General features: G+C 40.5%; 3 protein-coding genes across 5 annotated transcripts; 1 reads left to right on the top strand and 2 right to left on the bottom strand.

The window, feature by feature from the left end:
* Positions 1-1110: 1110 nt before the first annotated feature.
* Positions 1111-7818, bottom strand: LOC127252196 (ethylene-insensitive protein 2-like). 3 transcript variants are annotated; one of them, XM_051276272.1, is made up of 9 exons: positions 7327-7818; positions 7087-7192; positions 5459-6258; positions 5238-5324; positions 5036-5146; positions 4742-4969; positions 4477-4662; positions 1811-4372; positions 1111-1729 (listed from the first exon to the last, which is right to left on the bottom strand). In XM_051276272.1, exons 3-9 carry the CDS (start codon positions 5705-5707, stop codon positions 1364-1366), a joined length of 3789 nt encoding a protein of 1262 aa, XP_051132229.1. In that variant the 5' UTR covers positions 5708-6258; positions 7087-7192; positions 7327-7818; the 3' UTR covers positions 1111-1363. The 3 variants fall into 3 exon arrangements, with proteins under 3 accessions (XP_051132229.1, XP_051132228.1, XP_051132230.1); XM_051276271.1 differs by lacking the exon at positions 7087-7192; XM_051276273.1 differs by lacking the exon at positions 7087-7192 and having other exon boundaries at positions 4742-4951; positions 7327-7817.
* An 835-nt stretch (positions 7819-8653) lies between these two features.
* On the top strand, positions 8654-11237 carry LOC127252198 (pentatricopeptide repeat-containing protein At2g37230). The gene has a single exon (XM_051276275.1). It carries the CDS (start codon positions 8704-8706, stop codon positions 10984-10986), a length of 2283 nt encoding a protein of 760 aa, XP_051132232.1. The 5' UTR covers positions 8654-8703; the 3' UTR covers positions 10987-11237.
* A 126-nt stretch (positions 11238-11363) lies between these two features.
* On the bottom strand, positions 11364-18008 carry LOC127252197 (ethylene-insensitive protein 2-like). The gene is made up of 8 exons (XM_051276274.1): positions 17519-18008; positions 15642-16441; positions 15421-15507; positions 15219-15329; positions 14925-15134; positions 14660-14845; positions 12021-14555; positions 11364-11939 (listed from the first exon to the last, which is right to left on the bottom strand). Exons 2-8 carry the CDS (start codon positions 15888-15890, stop codon positions 11568-11570), a joined length of 3750 nt encoding a protein of 1249 aa, XP_051132231.1. The 5' UTR covers positions 15891-16441; positions 17519-18008; the 3' UTR covers positions 11364-11567.
* Between the last annotated feature and the right edge of the window lie 916 nt (positions 18009-18924).

Below are 18924 nucleotides of genomic sequence, written 5' to 3'. Positions count from 1 at the left end.
ATTTTGGTAGGTAGGTGGGCATGGCGATGGGTGGAAAAGGAAAGAGTGGCGGGTCACAGGTGTCGAAATCAGTAAGTTTGTTGAGAAAGGATCTGGGCCGTTGGTGGGGCTTATCTGACGGTGGAGATTCGGTGATGGTGGTATGTCTGAAAGTCTTTTGCGGTGGTTTTGGTGGGAACTCAGAAACCGTTTCGGTGTTAGGAATATGTAATTAAGGTAGCTGAGTGTTCATTATAAATACTAAAATCTATTTGCATTTATTTCTTTTTGTTTCAGGCAATTTAACATTTAATGATAATTACTACCGTATCTGAAAATTGAGTTTAGCAGTTGTATAATTTGTCATTTCCATTTTGTTTTTAGGTGATGGTATGATTGATATTGGGAATTTAATTTAAATTAAATTAAATAATTACACAGGTGAGTGGTTGTTATTGTATTGATTATGATTGTTGCAGAGTAGCCTACTGCTTGTTTGCTCCCATCAAATAAATATCTATTTTTAAAAATTTTGATCTGTACTATATTATTTATTATTTTTAAAAAAAATATAATTATACATTTTAATTAGATTTTATGTATTATTTTATTTTTATTTTTATTTTTTAATTTTAATTTTTGTCTGTTAGAATTGTAGTACGTTAAATTCAGGTGGAAAATACGACGAGTTCCTAGTAAATGATATTGCACTATATTATATTCGAGTTCAGGTGACAATAACCAATACTGTTCAATATAAAGCAAAATGTGGACTGGGATCTTTCCACCAATGATTGTTTGCCACGTCATTATACACGGATGAAATGGGCTGCTATGACCGGTCAATCAAAAGCGGGTCAACTCAAAAGTTGGTTTGACTGCTTTAGTCTCAATAATATAGGTCCCTTTTGAATATAATGTAGTAATATTTTACGAGAATAAAAATATATTTGGTTTGATATTTTTTAAAGAAATGGATTTCAATAAAAAATTCAAAAAATATTATGCAACAAAACCCTTAAACGTCATTCATCAACCACGATAATATATACAGAAATACGGATATTTGTGATGTTTCAGAATATTATAGCATATAATCTTAGCTGCTAATTGTAAGAAAAGCTGTGAAGGTAATGAAAGGAGAGGAGCATAACAGAAACAGAAGCTGAAATGATCTCTGTGTCAGAGCTCTGGCTTCGTCTATTGATTCATTAACCATAAAGAGCCAGGCACACAACAGACATGATACACACAAGAAACCATTTATATATATCGGCTTGTTTCTCTGCACATGTCGTTGTCGTCTGTCATCAGATGATATGATAACGATCACACAACATTACACAGACAGACAGCACAGATAGGGGAGAGGGCAATAATCAATTCAATGCAACGACGAGTTTTGGGTGTGGGCGTTGGGAGACGCTGCCTGATCATTAGACAGGCGGCGTTTGTACCTCTTCAGCACCGATGACAGATTTTTCTTCCCGTTTGGAAATGCGACGTCGCCGGCGGCAGTGCCTGATCGTCCCTTCCGACACGAAATCGCAACTTCCACATCTTTGATTAACTCCAATATCATTGCTGCTGTCGTCACTTTTCCTCTACCCACTTTCGACTGCGGCGGCAAGTTGCTACTCAGAACCGGCCAGCTCGACCTCGACTTCTGCTCATATCCATCCGGCAGTTGAAGGCAGAAGCATGGCGGTGGGGGGCTCCGCTTCTTCAAGATTCCCAGATCGATAATCCCCTGCAAGAATTAATACAATACTTTTGGTAGTCAGTAGGAGATTTAAAAGAGTAATTCCATAGACTAAAGAATCATCTTTACCTGAAGTCGATTGAGGACGTAGGTGTACTTCCCCCAAAGTTCAGGCCGGCTTTCAACCAGCGAAAGTTCCAAAATCCGGTGAACGCACCACACGCCGAAGCTCACAACAAGATCCACTCCCCAGACGCATCCATCACCACAGTTGGGGACAGACATAAGCTTTGAATGCTCGGTCTCATAAATCGACACTTTCATGGCAGAGCTGAGGTTTCTATCTGATGTCATTGTTTCAAGTTCATACAAGAACTTCTCCCGTTCAGCCACCCGACCGATAAGGTCCTCATCAGCTCCGTCGTTTTGTCGGAAAAGCCAGCTCATTCCTTCCAGCTTCGAAAGCTTCATTATGGTGCTTCTAAAGGAGTGAAGAAGCTTTGCTTCACAGTCCATAAATGAAGGAGAAGGAGGAGTTTCTCGACTTCCCAACAGAGTTTGACATTTATCCGCCACACCAAACTGTTCATAAGGCTGCTTAGACCACAGCGAATCTGTGCCGAAGTTAGAACCTAATTGCGAAGGAAGAGCATCACGGCAAACTTTTGTATCATGTCGACCCAATCCTACAGTGCTCAAAGTAGCTTGCTCAGGCACCTGCGGACTAATAAATTGTCTATGTACACCTCCAGAATAAGAAGAATTTGAACGAGGTCCGTAAAGTCCCGATATGTTGGGCAAACTGTGAAATTTCTTCTCACCAGGTGGGTCCCTGTTGGTGTAGTCGACGGATTCAGGAGATGAAAGCTCTTGCGAAGGCCTTTCAAATCTTAATGAACTGTTTCGGTGTATAGGAACATTGTGAAAACCCGGCGGTGCGCGCAGCACATTCTGTGACTTCTGCCCCACAGGCCGTGAGTAGGGATCCAAATTGTTCGATTTAACTAAGAATGCTGAGGGTTGTGTTACAGAACCTAGTGGACTTTTCAGATTCTCAGAACCTTTTTCTACAGAGCTCAGCTGACTTCTTGCAAAATCAGAGCCTTTTTCTACAGAACCAAACTGACTCTTCAGATAATCAGAGCTGTTTTCTTGGGCCATTCGGCTCATATAAGATGCCATGTTGAAACCCTGAATCATAGCTGGCTGTTTATCTTGGCCTTGGGTGGATGATCGAGCATGCACGCTGTGATAACGCCTCTCCATAGATTCAAGAGCATTGTATGAATCCAATAGTTGCGTATAGTTAGACCACCTCGGGGAGCCTGGCTGAAGCCCTAGAGACAATCCACCATTATTCGGCCCAACATTTTGGATTGAAGGACTATAAGAGGTAGAATTTCGTAGATAGGATCCTCTTCCAATACATCTCGTTGGTTCGATATTCATAGTCTCCGATTTAACAGGGGCAGGGGCAGGGGCAGGGGCAGGGGAAGATTTCAAGTCTACCTTACAGTCAATCCCAAACAATTTGTCCAGTTTCTTAGACTTAGCTTCCGGTGTGACTTGACCATGGCGATCAAATAGCTGCCCCCAGAACTCATCCAGAACTGAAGTTAATTGACGCCTAGAAGCACGGCCTAATGTCGACAGACTCCCTGCCCCACATCCCACATCGTCAACTTTTCCACCGAGACTTCTGAAGGATCCAGGCCCGTCAGATGCCAGAGCTTGGCTACTCTCAACAACATCTTTATTAAACTCTTCATCCCCAATGTTAACCCTCTCCATCTGGCCATCTCCCTCGTTTTTTGGTGTTGTTTCCACTACTTCTTTCAATTCTGTATGCAGAGAACCATCGTCCGGCAATTGACTCTTCTGAACTTCAACAGATTCTGATTCCATGGATTGAGTAATCGAAAATGTGGTCACTGATGTGTCATCCGAATTCCTAACTGCACTAGATTCCAAAAACGTTTTTGGCAAGTTCACGTCAGAACTAGAACTCGGTACAGGTTCCCACTTCTCCATGCTTTTTGACTGATGCTGGGCCTCTTTAGCTTCAGTTTCTCCTCCATCCATGGAAAACTCGGTTACCACAGCCTGTTTGTCCCATTGCAATGCATGCATATCCACCCGGGAGCGTGCAGACTTCAGCGGGGTGATAGCTAGCCAAAGCATCAGAGATAAGGAAGAAAGACCAGCTACAAGAAGAATAAGATACAATATAGGCACCCTAGTCCCAATGTTCCACTTCAAACTTGTTACCCAGTGGCTCCTCCCAAAAGTTAATTCAATAATGAAGATAATATTCAGCCCAAGAATCCCAATAAAAGAAGCTAAAGCCGCAAATTCCACAGGACGAGGAATTATATAGGCTCCCATAATTGGTCTCGAGGAAGCAACTTGAAATAGAGGAATCAGAGAAGACGGGAGTAATAGAGCAACCATGACTTGTGCAAATATCAGGAGCTGAAAAATACCTTCAGCCCCAGATTTCCAGACACAAGATATTGCTAGCATGACAGTAGTTATTCTGATCCCAGCACAGTGAAACCAACCGGGAATCTTCAGCTTGAAGAAATCATTAGCAATGACTTGTTTCTCAAGACCCCATGTTGCTGCCACCAGTTGATTGGAGAAAAGCATAATGAATATCAAAGCGATTGAAGCTAATGAACTCCTGAATCCCTGCATCACCAGTTCACAGAGTTTAGTTACCATTCATCGACACCCGAATGGTTTGTATGTTTAGAAAACAGATACACAAATGGTTTATGCGCCAAAGATCAAACCTGATCCATCAACAAGACTGCATCTTGCAAGGTGAGTGAAGTGAGCCCGCTACTATAGAAAACGTTGGAAGCCAAGTTAACTAGCATGCAGTTCGCCACAAAAATGCCACTGAAGACACCAAAAATGGCGAAAAAATGGTAATTAAATAATTCCCCCTTAGAAACACTTCTATGCCCCTGATTTTGCTGCAAAGGTCACGAAAGGGTAATAAGAAACTGTCCTAAGCTTGTGTATAATAAGGAAAAATGAAGATCAGATAGACACCTGAACAATAGATGAGTGGAGGTAAAAATTGTGGGGCATCATATTTGCACCAAGAATAGCCATTAACGCGTATGCATTTTCCATGGTAAGATCACTAAGTAGTCCACCCACAGAGAGTGAGCGTTCGGGTGGATTCATGAGAACTCCAGAGACACAAAACAATAACAAAAAGCACAGCAAGCACATGCAGATCTTTGCTTTGGAATTCCCCTGAAAACACAAGTCACACTACAACTAATTTTTGTAACAATCTCAGAAGTGACAGGGTGAAAAAAAGATAGCAAGTGGACTTACAAGGAGGTTGGTGAAAATTGGAAATAATATAGCATCAAAACAAGACAAGAGAACACAATTACATAGGCTGATTCCGGAAATGGCATTAAGGCCACAGGCAGTGCCCAGAACCTACCATAACATTAATTTCCACGATTAGCAAAGCAGAGTGAAAAGGAAGAAATGACTGGAATTTAGATAGTTTTGTAAAGAGAGCAGTTACCATTGTGAGATCTAACACAACCATTGAGATCTCGGCCTGAATTCCCAGAAGAACGCAAGCCGTATTATCATATTCCTCTCTGCAAATCTACCAAATGAACACAACAGTTTTTCAGAGTCAATACTATAGTTCTCACAGCAGAGCATTCATACATAATACCAAACTAAATGAAAACATCTGAAGGAATAATAGTGACTATTCCTCCATCAGTTTATAACAACCTGCACAAGATTTCTGCCAGTGGCAATGGCTATACGAGCAGAGATGTAGTGGCACAATATAGCAACAAAGTTTATAACCACCATGAGTAGAATAAGATCAAGACCAAACTGAGCACCACCCTCCAGAGCTGCAGCCCATTTTCCAGGGTCTAAATAGCTGATAACCACCCAAAGTAATGGTCTAAGAGCAGCAAGCGCCTGTTCTCCATTGCGTGGCAGAAGTTCAATTGATGATTTTTCGGATTCCATTTGTCTTTAATACTCGAAATAAAAGAGCAGCATTATACTCTGATAATGGAACTTTAAATGAACTCGAAGTGAGCCAAACAATACCAAACTCAGTTCACTTACACCTCACACACATTGAATTCCACCTCAATGGCCAAGTAACATTTCAATTGGGAAAATCAGGGATTTCAAGCAAGATAAAAGACACAGTTCCTCATCGGGCAAAGAACTCCGTTTTCAATTCAGTACTGTGAATCCACTCTTCCGTATTCTAGTTTCATCTGATCACAAAGCTGAGCATTGGGCCAATGTTTAACCGACAACACATTGAATGTGTCAGATTGCACGGTCAGATCTTTTTTTATATTAAAAGATGAGAATAGCTTTGGTTTGAGTCGATACTCTGTTCCTAGTTTTACTGAAACAAGCAGTCAGAGAGTGGTAATTGTATGTACATTCCCCAATCCAGAAAGGCATGCAGTGGTAAAACACTTCTTCCTGGAGCTGAGCTTTGTCAAATGAGACTCCAGAGGCAACATACACATGTAGAAATAAATGTGATGTCCACAAACCTGCAATATCAATAATTTGAGCATCTTACTACATTAAAAGAACACCACAAAAGTTAACTAGTAGCAATCATAAGCACGGGACACAATGACAAGACACTCCCAGCCAACATTGTATGTGAAATACCCATAAGCTATAGTTCTTACAACCAACCACGTATCAACTAAGCAGGGGGCACAGAGATGTCGGTGAAATGCTGGTCATCAGTGAGATCACTGAATCGCAATATGTAAGAATCTAATATGACACTATTAAGCAATAAATCACATAAGCCATCATGCAGGGCAATCAGAGAAAATTGAACTGGTTCTTGGCTTTCAGGTGCAACCACAGGATTGACAGGCAGACATGCAGATTCGGTCCAATCTAAAACCCAGCCAAGTTGGTGGCTGAGATACATATAATAGCTGCGCCAAAAACTATAATCCACATGTTTGTGTTTGCATGGAAAATGAGTAATAAAGCCTTCGAATACAATTTTAATCCCCATATTCATTTACAAACAAATTGGAACTCACAATCACAGGATATCTAATAAAGAATCACAGAGAGTAAACGACTTTCAAATTTTGTCAAAGAACACCACACTTCACACCCTAATAGATCTTCACGTCATAACAATATGACAACAGAATCATACAAGCAACCCCAACTCAAATTTGAAGAACCAAAACCCTGAAACAGGTGATGAAAATTCAATTCCATTCAAATCGACTCCCCACTACATATAATCAACCATCACTCAATCTGAACGAGATCATAGACCAGCATGCAATAAACGACACAGGCAAAAGAGATACACTAAGCCCACAAATTACACAATTAAGCACCTGTTCAGTAAAATGAGTCCAATATAAGAAGCTACTGCAATTAGGCGTGTTCTACCCCTTCTTCTCCCCTCTCCAATCACCGACTCACACCAAACGCTTCACAGTCCTATGTTTCCCGTGCACAAATTTACTTTAGATCAGAAGCCCAGAAGAAGGCCGCGCGTTTATTGATGAACAAGAAAAAAACTCGCCAAAGGAAACAGACAAATAAACTAGAGCTTTAGATAGAGATAAACATACATGTGAGATTAGACGGCGTCGAAAGCGACGGGAATCAAACATTTAGGGCATGTTTGTTTTAAGTTTGGCTGGAGTTTGGCACTGTACATTTACTATAAAGCCAGATTCAAGCGCCAAACCGGATAAACGACCAAACCTTCCTGTTATATGTTTGTCTGTCAGCGTAGCTGTAGCTGTTGACTAAAATTCACCAGACTTGTATCCTCAAACAAGTTTGCCTTTAGCTGCAACCCTTCCCCGCCTTTTCTATGCTCGGATCTGGGTCTTCGTCAGAAAACCCTTGCCCCGCGGCCTCTTATCCCGGTAAAGCAATCCCTACAGTTACTGCTGCTACTATTTCAGTAAGATAGGTGTGGCGATTTCGGTGATGCGTGAATGACGAAGAAGAAGAAATGAAGAAAATTAGGTTAGGAGAAGAAGAGGAAGAAGAAAGAAGAGGATGAGTACAGGGAAGCGGGGGAAGGAGGAGATAGCAAGAAGATGGTGTAGAGGCGGCGGTTGTATTTTTTATTCTTTTATATTTTTTGAGAAATACGAGCAAATTTTAATATGTTAATCAAAATTGATCTTAATATAAAATTTCCATAAATTTTGATCTAATCAATTTTAATTCTATCATTAAAAAAAAAAAAAAAACTGAAATGGAGGTAACAAAAGTGGTATGAATGATGATCTAGATATAACAGTACCATATGCACAGTGTTTTTGCAGTATGCACGACACGGCCGTGTTAACTGTGTTTTATTCTGTCAAACTGTAATTTAAAAAGAAACACACACACACACACAATTATATTGAATGTGAAAAGGACTGGACAGTTATGTTATGGTTAAGGTGCAATAATTGGTGAGATTTGGAGACTGCGCACATGCTGTTGCTGCTGAGGCATTCGCAGTTCATTGAACCAAATCGACAATTGGTTTCCTATTAAGTGAGTTTTTAATTCATAGATTGTGCAATGTTGTGTTGTTAAGATTAATTAATGGGAATGTATAGAAATAAAAATGTGATTTGTGACATGCACGGACAAATACATTGTATTTAATTATGACATATATACATACATATAGCAGTTGGGGGAGACAAATTAAATTAATTCAAACCCACGTAGTAATAGGATTTGGATTGTGATTTTTGGGGTTTTGTGACTATTCAATTTAATTGGGGATTAATGTTGGTTCATTGAATCTAATTTTGTTTTTGTTTTTAGATTATAATTGGGCTGGGCTCAGATTGGGTTGTTTTTTTGAATGTGGGCTTATTACGCATATTTGGATACGGCGTCGTTTTAATAGATAGTAGTGTTGTGTATAGAAACCCTACCTCTGTTACTTGGTGGTTAAACCCTAGTTTTTGGATCGGGGAGTTGGAGGGGAAATGGCGTGTTTGGCAGCAGCGAAGCGAGCTAATTTCAATGGGCAGCTATCGAAGCTGTCTTCTCCATTGTCACTTGGATCGAATTTTTTCTTCTGTTCCTTATCCGCCCCTTCCGAGCCTGCTAAACTTGATGAGGAGTCCGCCGTCTCTGGAAATGGGAATGGGGACATTTTGTCAAGGACGGCGGCAAGAGAAGCTGTGACAACCCGTTCGCAGAATTCGATTCGTCGAGAAGGTAGGCGCAGCAAAAGCCCGGAAAAGATCGAAGATGTTATTTGTAGGATGATGGCTAATCGGGCATGGACGACCCGTTTGCAGAATTCGATTCGGAATTTAGTCCCGTGTTTCGATCACGAGCTCGTGTACAATGTGCTGCACAGCGCCAGGAATGCGGATCACGCGCTTCAGTTCTTCCGCTGGGTGGAGAGGAAGAATCTCTTTCGCAATGATATGGAGACCCATCGCAAGATCATTGAGATTTTGGGGGGCGCTGCGAAGCTTAATCATGCTAGGTGCATTCTGTTGGATATGCCGAAGAAGGGTCTGGAATTGAACGAGGATTTGTGGGTGTTGATGATTGATAGTTATGGAAAGGCTGGGATAGTTCAGGAGAGTGTAAAGTTGTTCAACAGAATGCAAGAATTTGGAGTTGAGCGGACTATCAAGTCATATGATGCTTTGTTTAAGGTGATTGTGCGTAGAGGTAGGTATATGATGGCCAAGAGGTATTTTAACAAGATGCTAAACGAGGGGATTGAGCCGACAAGGCACACGTTCAACAATTTGATTTGGGGATTTTTTCTTTCTGGTAAAGTGGAGACTGCCCTTAGGTTCTTTGAGGACATGAAGTCTCGCGGCATTTCGCCTGATGTTGTTACCTATAATACGATGATCAATGGGTATAATCGGTCTAAAAAAATAGAGGAGGCAGAGAAGTATTTTGTGGAGATGAAAGGGAGGAATATTTTGCCAACAGTGATCACTTTCACAACCATGATTAAAGGGTACATTTTGCAGGACCGAGTTGATGATGCGCTGAGATTGGTGGAGGAGATGAAGTCTTTGGGGGTTAATCCGAATGCAATTACTTACTCTACCCTGTTGCCGGGGCTATGTAATGCCGAGAAAATGTCTGAAGCTCAAACTGTATTGAAGGAGATGGCGGACAGGTATATTGTACCTAAGGATGAGTCTATTTTCATGAAGCTAATTTCAAGCCAATGCAAAGCGGGTAATTTAGATGCTGCCGTGGATGTACTTAACGGTATGAATCGGTTGAGTGTTTCCACGGAGGCTGGTCAATATGGTGTTGTAATTGAGAATTGCTGCAAGGCTGGTCAGCATGATAAGGCCGTTGCATTGCTGGATAACCTCATTGAAAAGGATGTTATCCTAGTGCCTCAGAGTACTCTGCATATGGAATCAAGTGCATATAACCCATTGATAGAGTATCTTTGCAACAATGGGCAGACTGCAAAGGCTGAAACCTTAATGCGGCAGTTGATGAAATTGGGCGTACAGGATGCTCTTGCCTTAAATGCTCTGATTTGTGGGCATTCGAGAGAAGGTACCCCTGAATCTGCTTTAGAGCTTCTGCAGATTATGCACAGGAGAAAGATTCCTTCAGAAAAAAGTACTTATGAATCACTCATCCAAAGCTTTTTGGAAAGGAACGAACCAGCTGATGCCAAGGCTGTGCTGGATAGCATGCTCGAGAATGGTCACCTGCCGAGTTCGTCCCTGTACAGGACAGTGATGGAGCGGTTGCTCAAAGATGGGCGGGTTCAGACAGCAAGTCGGGTAATGAAGGCCATGTTGGAGAAGGGTGTGAAGGATCATGAAGATCTGGTTACGAAGATAGTGGAATCTCTATTAATGAGGGGGCATGTTGAGGAGGCTCTCGGACGAATTGAATTGCTGATGCATAGTGGCATCACACCCGATTTTGACAACCTCATTTCTATTCTCTGTCAGCAAGAAAAGATTGTTGCTGCTTTGAAGCTCCTGGATTACTGTTTGGAGAGAGACTACAGCGTTGATACCTCAAGCTTTGAAAAGGTATTGGAAGCTCTATTAGCTGATGGAAAGACTCTGAATGCATACTCAATATTGTGCAAGATAATGGAGAAAGGAGGATCCACTGATTGGAGTAACTGTAAAGACTTGATCAAAAGTCTCAACGAACAAGGGAACACAAAGCAAGCAGACATTTTGTCGAGGATGATTGTGGGAAAGAACGAAGACAGAAAGAAAGGAAAGAAAAAAGGTGCAGTAGCTGGATAAAGGCGACAACTTGGCTATGTCAAGGTGAGAGTTAAATTCTTCTAACTCATGGCTGCCATTAGGTTCCTTTTCCAGTAGTTATTTTGATCAATAGAATTCCAGAGAAACCTACAATTTGGGTGATAGATGGTCTGTGATTGCATTGTTTGTTCATTTTCCTCTGCTTGTTTTACTAATAAGCAATGTGGTTTTGTAAAACTATATTTCATTGCATCTTCTGGCTGGGGGAATCCAATCACCTGCCATTTTCATTTTACTAAATTAGTAGAGCCCTTTTAACAGCAGCAAACACACTGGGGATCTGTTAAAGACTATCACCAGTCCATAAACTTGCTGAAGATAGGAAGGATAGGGGTATAAAAGTGAGAAGGTATGGATAAAATTTAATACTAAAAACTCTACCATAAATTCCTTAGCGTGTAAAAGCCAGACAAACATTAGCAAAGTAACTGGCGAGGGAATGGGTCCCCCTATCTAGACCTCTGGCGTCGTCTATTGATTCATTAACCGTAAAGAGCCAGGCAGACAACAGAAACTTTACACAGACAGACAGCACAGATAGGGAGAGGGTAATACTCAATTCAATGCAACGATGAGTTTTGGGCGTGGGCGTGGGCGTTGGGAGACACTGCCTGATCATTAGACAGGCGGCGTTTGTACCTCTTTAGCACCGATGACAGATTTTTCTTCCCGTTTGGAAATGCAACGTCGCCGGCAGCAGTTCCCGATCGTCCCTTCCGACATGATATCGCAACTTCCACATCTTTGACTAACTCCAATATCATTGCTGCTGTTGTCACTTTTCCTCTACCCACCTTCGACTGCGGCGGCAAGTTGCTACTCAGAACCGGCCAGCTCGACCTCGACTTCTGCTCGTAACCATCCGGCAGTTGAAGGCAGAAGCATGGCGGTGGGGGGCTCCGCTTCTTCAAGATTCCCAGATCGATAATCCCCTGCAAGAATTAATACAATACTTTTGGTAGTCAGTAGGAGATTTAAAAGAGTAATTCCATAGACTAAAGAATCATCTTTACCTGAAGTCGATTGAGGACGTAGGTGTACTTCCCCCAAAGTTCAGGCCGGCTTTCAACCAGCGAAAGTTCCAAAATCCGGTGAACGCACCACACGCCGAAGCTTACAACGAGATCCACTCCCCAGACGCATCCATCACCACAGTTGGGGACAGACATAAGCTTTGAATGCTCGGTCTCATAAATCGACACTTTTATGGCAGAGCTGAGGTTTCTATCTGATGTCATTGTTTCAAGTTCATACAAGAACTTCTCCCGTCCAGCCACCCGACCGATAAGGTCCTCATCTGCTCCGTCGTTTTGTCGGAAAAGCCAGCTCATTCCTTCCAGCTTCGAAAGTTTCATTATGATGCTTCTAAAGGTGTGAAGAAGCTTTGCTTCACAGTCCATAAATGAAGGAGAAGGAGGAGTTTCTCGACTTCCCAACAGAGTTTGACATTTATCCGCCACACCAAACTGCTCATAAGGCTGCTTAGACCACAGCGAATCTGTGCCAGAGTTAGAACCTAATTGCAAAGGAAAGCGAACTTTTGTATCATGTCGACCCAATCCTACAGTGCTCAGAGTAGCTTGCTCAGGCACCTGCGGACTAATAAATTGTCTATGTACACCTCCAGAATAAGAGGAACTTATATGAGGTACATAAAGTCCTGATATGTTTGGCAAACTGTGAAATTTCTTCTCACCAGGTGAGTCGCTGTTGGTGTAGTCGACAGATCCAGGAGGTGAAACCTCTTGCGAAGGCCTTTCAAATCTTAATGAACTGTTCCGGTTTATAGGAACATTGTGAAAACCCGGCGGTGCGCGCAGCCCATTCTGTGATTTCTGCCCCGCAGGCCGTAAGTAGGAATCCAAATTGTTTGATTTAACTGAGAATGTTGAGGCTTGTGTTACAGAACCCAATTGAGTTCTCAGATTATCGGAACATTTTTCTACAGAGCTCAGCTGACTTCTTGAAAAATCAGAGCCTTTTTCTACAGAACCAAACTGACTCTTCAGATAATCAGAGCTGTTTGCTTGGGTCATTCGGCTCAAATAAGATGCCATGTTGAAACCATGAATAGCTGGCTGTTCTTGGCCTTGCGTAGATGATCGGGCATGCACGCTGTGATAACGCCTCTCCATAGATTCAAGAGCATTGTATGAATCCAATAGTTGCGTATAGTTAGGCCACCTCGGGGATCCTGGCTGAAGCCCTAGAGACAATCCAACATTATTCTGCCCAACATTTTGGATTGAAGGACTATAAGAGGTAGAATTTCCTAGATAAGATCCTCTTCCAATACATCTGGTTGGCTCGTTGTTGTTGTTGATAGTCTCCAATTTGACAGGTGCACGGGAAGATTTCAAGTCTACCTTACAGTCAATCCCTAACAATTTATCCAGTTTCTTAGACTTAGCTTCCGGTGTGACTTGACCATGGTGATCAAATAGTTGCCCCCAGAACTCATCCAGAATTGAAGTTAACTGACGCCTAGCAGCACGGCCTAACGTCGTCAGACTCCCTGCCCCACTTCCCACATCATCAATTTTCCCACCAAGACTTCTGAAGGATCCTGGCCCGTCAGATGCCAGAGCTTGGCTACTCTCAGCAACATCTTTACTAAACTCTTTGTCCCCTATGATAACTCTCTCCATCTGGCAATCTCCCTCTTTTTGTGGTGTTGTTTCCACTACTTCTTTTAATTCCGTACGCATAGAACCTTCATCCGGAAATTGACTCTTCTGAACTTCAACAGATTCTGATTCCATGGTTTGAGTAGTCGAAAATGTGGTCACTGATGTTTCATCCGAATTCCTAATTGCACTAGATTCCAAAAACGTTTTTGGAAAATTCACTTCAGAACTAGAACTCGGAACAGGTTCCCACTTATCCATGCTTTCTGACTGATGCTGGGACTCTTTAGCTTCAGTTTGTCCTCCATCCATGGAAAACTCGGTTACCACAGCCTGTTTGTCCCATTGCAATGCATGCATATCCACCCGAGAGCGTGCAGACTTCAACGGGGTGATCGCTAGCCAAAGCATCAGAGATAAGGAAGAAAGACCAGCTACAAGAAGGATAATATACAATATAGGCACGCTAGTCCCAATGTTCCACTTCAAACTTGTTACCCAATGGCTCCTCCCAAAAGTTAATTCGATAATGAAGATAATATTCAGCCCAAGAATCCCAATAAAAGAAGCTAAAGCCGCAAATTCCACAGGACGAGGAATTATATAGGCTCCCATAATTGGTCTCGAGGAAGCAACTTGAAATAGAGGAATCAGAGAAGATGGGAGTAATAGAGCAACCATGACTTGTGCAAATATCAGGAGCTGAAAAATACCTTCAACCCCAGATTTCCAGACACAAGATATTGCTAGCATGACAGTAGTTATTCTGATCCCAGCACAGTGAAACCAACCGGGAATCTTCTGCTTGAAGAAAGCATTAGCAATGACTTGTTTCTCAAGACCCCATGTTGCTGCCACCAGTTGATTGGAGAAAAGCATAATGAATATCAAAGCGATTGAAGCTAATGAACTCCTGAATCCCTGCATCACCAGTTCACAGAGTTTAGTTACCATTCATCGACACCCGAATGGTTTGTATGTTTAGAAAACAGATACACAAATGGTTTATGCGCAGAAGATCAAACCTGATCCATCAACAAGACTGCATCTTGCAAGGTGAGTGAAGTGAGCCCGCTACTATAGAAAACGTTGGAAGCCAAGTTAACTAGCATGCAGTTCGCCACAAAAATGCCACTGAAGACACCAAAAATGGCGAAAAAATGGTAATTAAATAATTCCCCCTTAGAAACACTTCTATGCCCCTGATTTTGCTGCAAAGGTCACGAAAGGGTAATAAGAAACTGTCCTAAGCTTGTGTCTAATAAGGAAAAATGAAGATCAGATAGACACCTGAACAATAGATGAGTGGAGGTAAAAATTGTGGGGCATCATATTTGCACCAAGAATAGCCATTAGTGCGTATGCATTTTCCACGGTAAGATCACTAAGTAGTCCACCCACAGAGAGTGAGCGTTCGGGTGGATTCATGAGAACTCCAGAAACACAAAACAATAACAAAAAGCACAGCAAGCACATGCAGATCTTTGCTTTGGAATTCCCCTGAAAACACAAGTCACACTACAACTAATTTTTGTAACAATCTCAGAAGTGACAGGGTGAAAAAAAGATAGCAAGTGGACTTACAAGGAGGTTGGTGAAAATTGGAAATAATATAGCATCAAAACAAGATAAGAGAACACAATTACATAGGCTGATTCCGGAAATGGCATTAAGGCCACAGGCAGTGCCCAGAACCTACCATAACATTAATTTCCACGATTAGCAAAGCAGAGTGAAAAGGAAGAAATGACTGGAATTTAGATAGTTTTGTAAAGAGAGCAGTTACCATTGTGAGATCTAACATAACCATTGAGATCTCGGCCTGAATTCCCAGAAGAACGCAAGCCGTATTATCATATTCCTCTCTGCAAATCTACCAAATGAACACAACAGTTTTTCAGAGTCAGCACTGTAGCTCTCACAGCAGAGCACTCATACATAATACTGAACTAAATAAAAACATCTGAAGGAATAATTGTGACTATTCCTCCATCAGTTTATAACAACCTGAACAAGATTTTTGCCAGTGGCAATGGCTATACGAGCAGATATGTAGTGGCACAATATAGCAACAAAGTTTATAACAACCATGAGTAGAATAAGATCAAGACCAAACTGAGCACCCCCCTCCAGAGCTGCAGCCCATTTTCCAGGGTCTAAATAGCTGATAACCACCCAAAGTAATGGTCTAAGAGCAGCAAGCGCCTGTTCTCCATTGCGTGGCAGAAGTTCAATTGACGATTTGTCGGATTCCATTTGTCTTTAATACTCGAAATAAAAGTGCAGCATTATACTCTGATAATCGAACTTTAAATGAACTGAAAGTGAGCCAAACAATGCCAAACGCAGTTCACTTGCACCTCACACACGTTGAATTCCACCTCAATGGCCAAGTAACATTTCAATTAGGAAAATCAGGGAATTCACGCAAGATAAAAGACACAGTTCCTCATCGGGCAAAAAACTCCGTTTTCTATTCCGTACTGTGAATCCACTCTTCCCTATCCTAGCTTCATCTGGTCACAAAGCTGAGCATTGGGCTGATGTTTAACCGACAACACATTGAATGTGTAAGATTGCACGATCAGATCTTTCTTGATATTTAAAGATGAAAATAACTTTGGCTTGAGCCGATACTCTGCTCCTAGTTTTACTGAAACAAGCAGTTACGGAGTGGTATTTGTATGTACATTCCAGAATCCGGAAAGGTATGCGGTGGTAGAACACTTCTTCCTGGAGCTGAGCTTTGTCAAACGAGACTCCAGAGGCAACATACACATGCAGAAAGAAATATGATGTCCACAAGCCTGCAATATCAATAATTTGAGCATCTTACTACATTAAAAGAACACCACAAAAGTTAACTAGTAGCAATCATAAGCACGGGACACAATGACAAGACATTCCCTGCCAAAATTGCATGTGAAGTACCCACAAGCTATAGTTCTTACAACCAACCACGTATCAACTAAGCAGGGCAGGGAGATGTGGGGGAAATGCTGGTCATCAGTGAGATCACTGAATCGCAATATGTAATAATCTAATATATGACACGATTGCCAACAAACCACATAATCGATCACGCAGTCCAATTAAAGAAAATTGAACTGGTTGTTGGTTTTCAGGTGCAACCACAGGATTGACTGGCAGACATGCAGATTCGGTCCAATCTAAACCCAGCCAAGTTCCACGGCTAGGTTGGTGGCTGAGATACATTTAATAATTGCGCCAAAAACTATAATCCACATGCTTGTGTTTGGAAATTGAGTAATTATGCCTACAAATACAATTTTAATCCCCATATTCATTTACAAATAAATTCGAACTCACAATCACAGGATATCTAAAGAATCATAGAGAGTAAACGACTTTCAAATTTTGTCAAACAACACTACACTTCACACCCTAATAGATCTTCACATCATAACATATTACACCAGAATCATCCAAGCAACCACAACTCAATTTTGAAAAACCAAAACCCTGAAACAGGTGCTGAAAATTCAATTCCATCCAAATCCACTCCCCAACGCATATAATCAACCATCACTCAATCTGAACGAGATCATAGACCAGCATGCAATAAGCGACACAGGCAAAAGAGATACACTAAGCCCACGAATTACACAATTAAGCACCTCTTCAGTAAAATGAGTCCAACATAAGAAGATACTGCAATTAGGTGTGTTCTACCCCTTTTTCTTCCCTCTCCAATCACCGACTCACACCAAACACGCTTCACAGTCCTATGTTTCCCGTGCACGAATCCACTTTAGATCAGAACCCCAGAAGAAGGCCGCGCGTTTATTGATGAACAAGAAAAACACTCGCCAAAGGAAACAAGCAAACAAACAAACTAGAGATGTAGATAGAGATAAACATACATGTGAGATTGGACGGCGTCGAAAGCGACGGGAATCAAACATTTAGGGCGTGTTTGTTTTGAGTTCGGCTGGAGTTTGGCACTGTAAATTTACTGTAAAGCCAAATTCAAGCACACGGCCAAACCTTCCTGTTATATGTTTGTCTGTCAGCGTAGCTGTAGCTGTTGACTAAAAATTCACCAGACTTTTAACCGCAAACAATTTTTCCTCTAGCTGCAACCCTTCCCCTCCTTTTCTAAGCTCGGATCTGGGTCTTCGTCAGAAAACCCTTGCCCCGCGGCCTCTTATCCCGGTAAGCAATTCCTTCAGATTTTGCTGCTTCTATTTCAGTAGGATAGGTTTGGTGGTTTCTGTGATACGTGAATGACGAAGAAGAAGAAAGGAAGAAAAAGGTTAGGAGGAGAAGAGGAAGAAGAAAAAAGAGGATGAGCAAAGGGGAGCGGAGGAAGGAGGAGATAGCAAGAAGATGGTGTAGAGGCGGCGGTTGTATTTTTTATTTTTTACTTCTTTTAGAAATAAATTTTAATATGTTGAAAAAAATATGTCTTTTTGCAAAAATCATTAATACTATATTTTATATATAAAAAAAAAATTATATTATATATATTTATTATTTTTATATTATTTATATAAAAATATAAAAAAACACATTCTTCTTATCATTTTAAGAAACAAATATATTTTAAAAAGATAGAAGTAAGTATTTAATTAAAATGGTAAATATTATTTTACTGTAATAGAAAAACAATAATTTTATAGAAATGGATACTTTGAACAAATAAAAATAGGATCGAGAAAATACGTTTGGACAAAAATTTATAGCAATTTTCAAATAATATTTCATTTATAATGTCTTATTTATCGTGTTATCTTTTTATTTTTGTTTTTTCATTTATTGTCTTATTTTTTTAAAAAAAAGAATTTATATATTTTAATTTCATTATAAATTTTTGATATATTTTTTATTATTTATTAATTATATTCCATCTAAATTCTCGTTTTGAAAACACGTAGATGGGCCGGTGGGAGTATTATTATATTTCTTACATAAATTTATTTTTATTTAAATAACAAGATAGTATATATAATATTATTTAAATATAATATTTTCTCGTCTCAAGTTAAATATTTTTTTTACTATTTGTGTCTGTTTTATTCTAAAATATTAATTTTCTATACCAATATCAAAGTATCCTTAATATTTACTTAAATTACAAATATATTATTACATAAAACAAAGGCTCAAAATTTAAAGTATAAAAAATACGATAATGTGTATTTGTTTTGTATTGTAAAATATAATAAATTATATATAATATGAAAATAATGCGGGTGTGTTTCTTTTAATTGAATTTGAAAAAATTTTATTTGAATTTAATATTAAAATAATATTTGATGAGATGTTT

The sequence above is a fragment of the Andrographis paniculata genome, unplaced genomic scaffold (genome assembly GCF_009805555.1).
Source record: "Andrographis paniculata isolate CXL003 unplaced genomic scaffold, ASM980555v1 Contig45END, whole genome shotgun sequence".
Taxonomy (NCBI): domain Eukaryota; kingdom Viridiplantae; phylum Streptophyta; class Magnoliopsida; order Lamiales; family Acanthaceae; genus Andrographis; species Andrographis paniculata.
The sequence above is the reverse complement of the archived record's forward strand: the minus strand, read 5'-3'. Positions and strand labels throughout refer to the sequence as shown.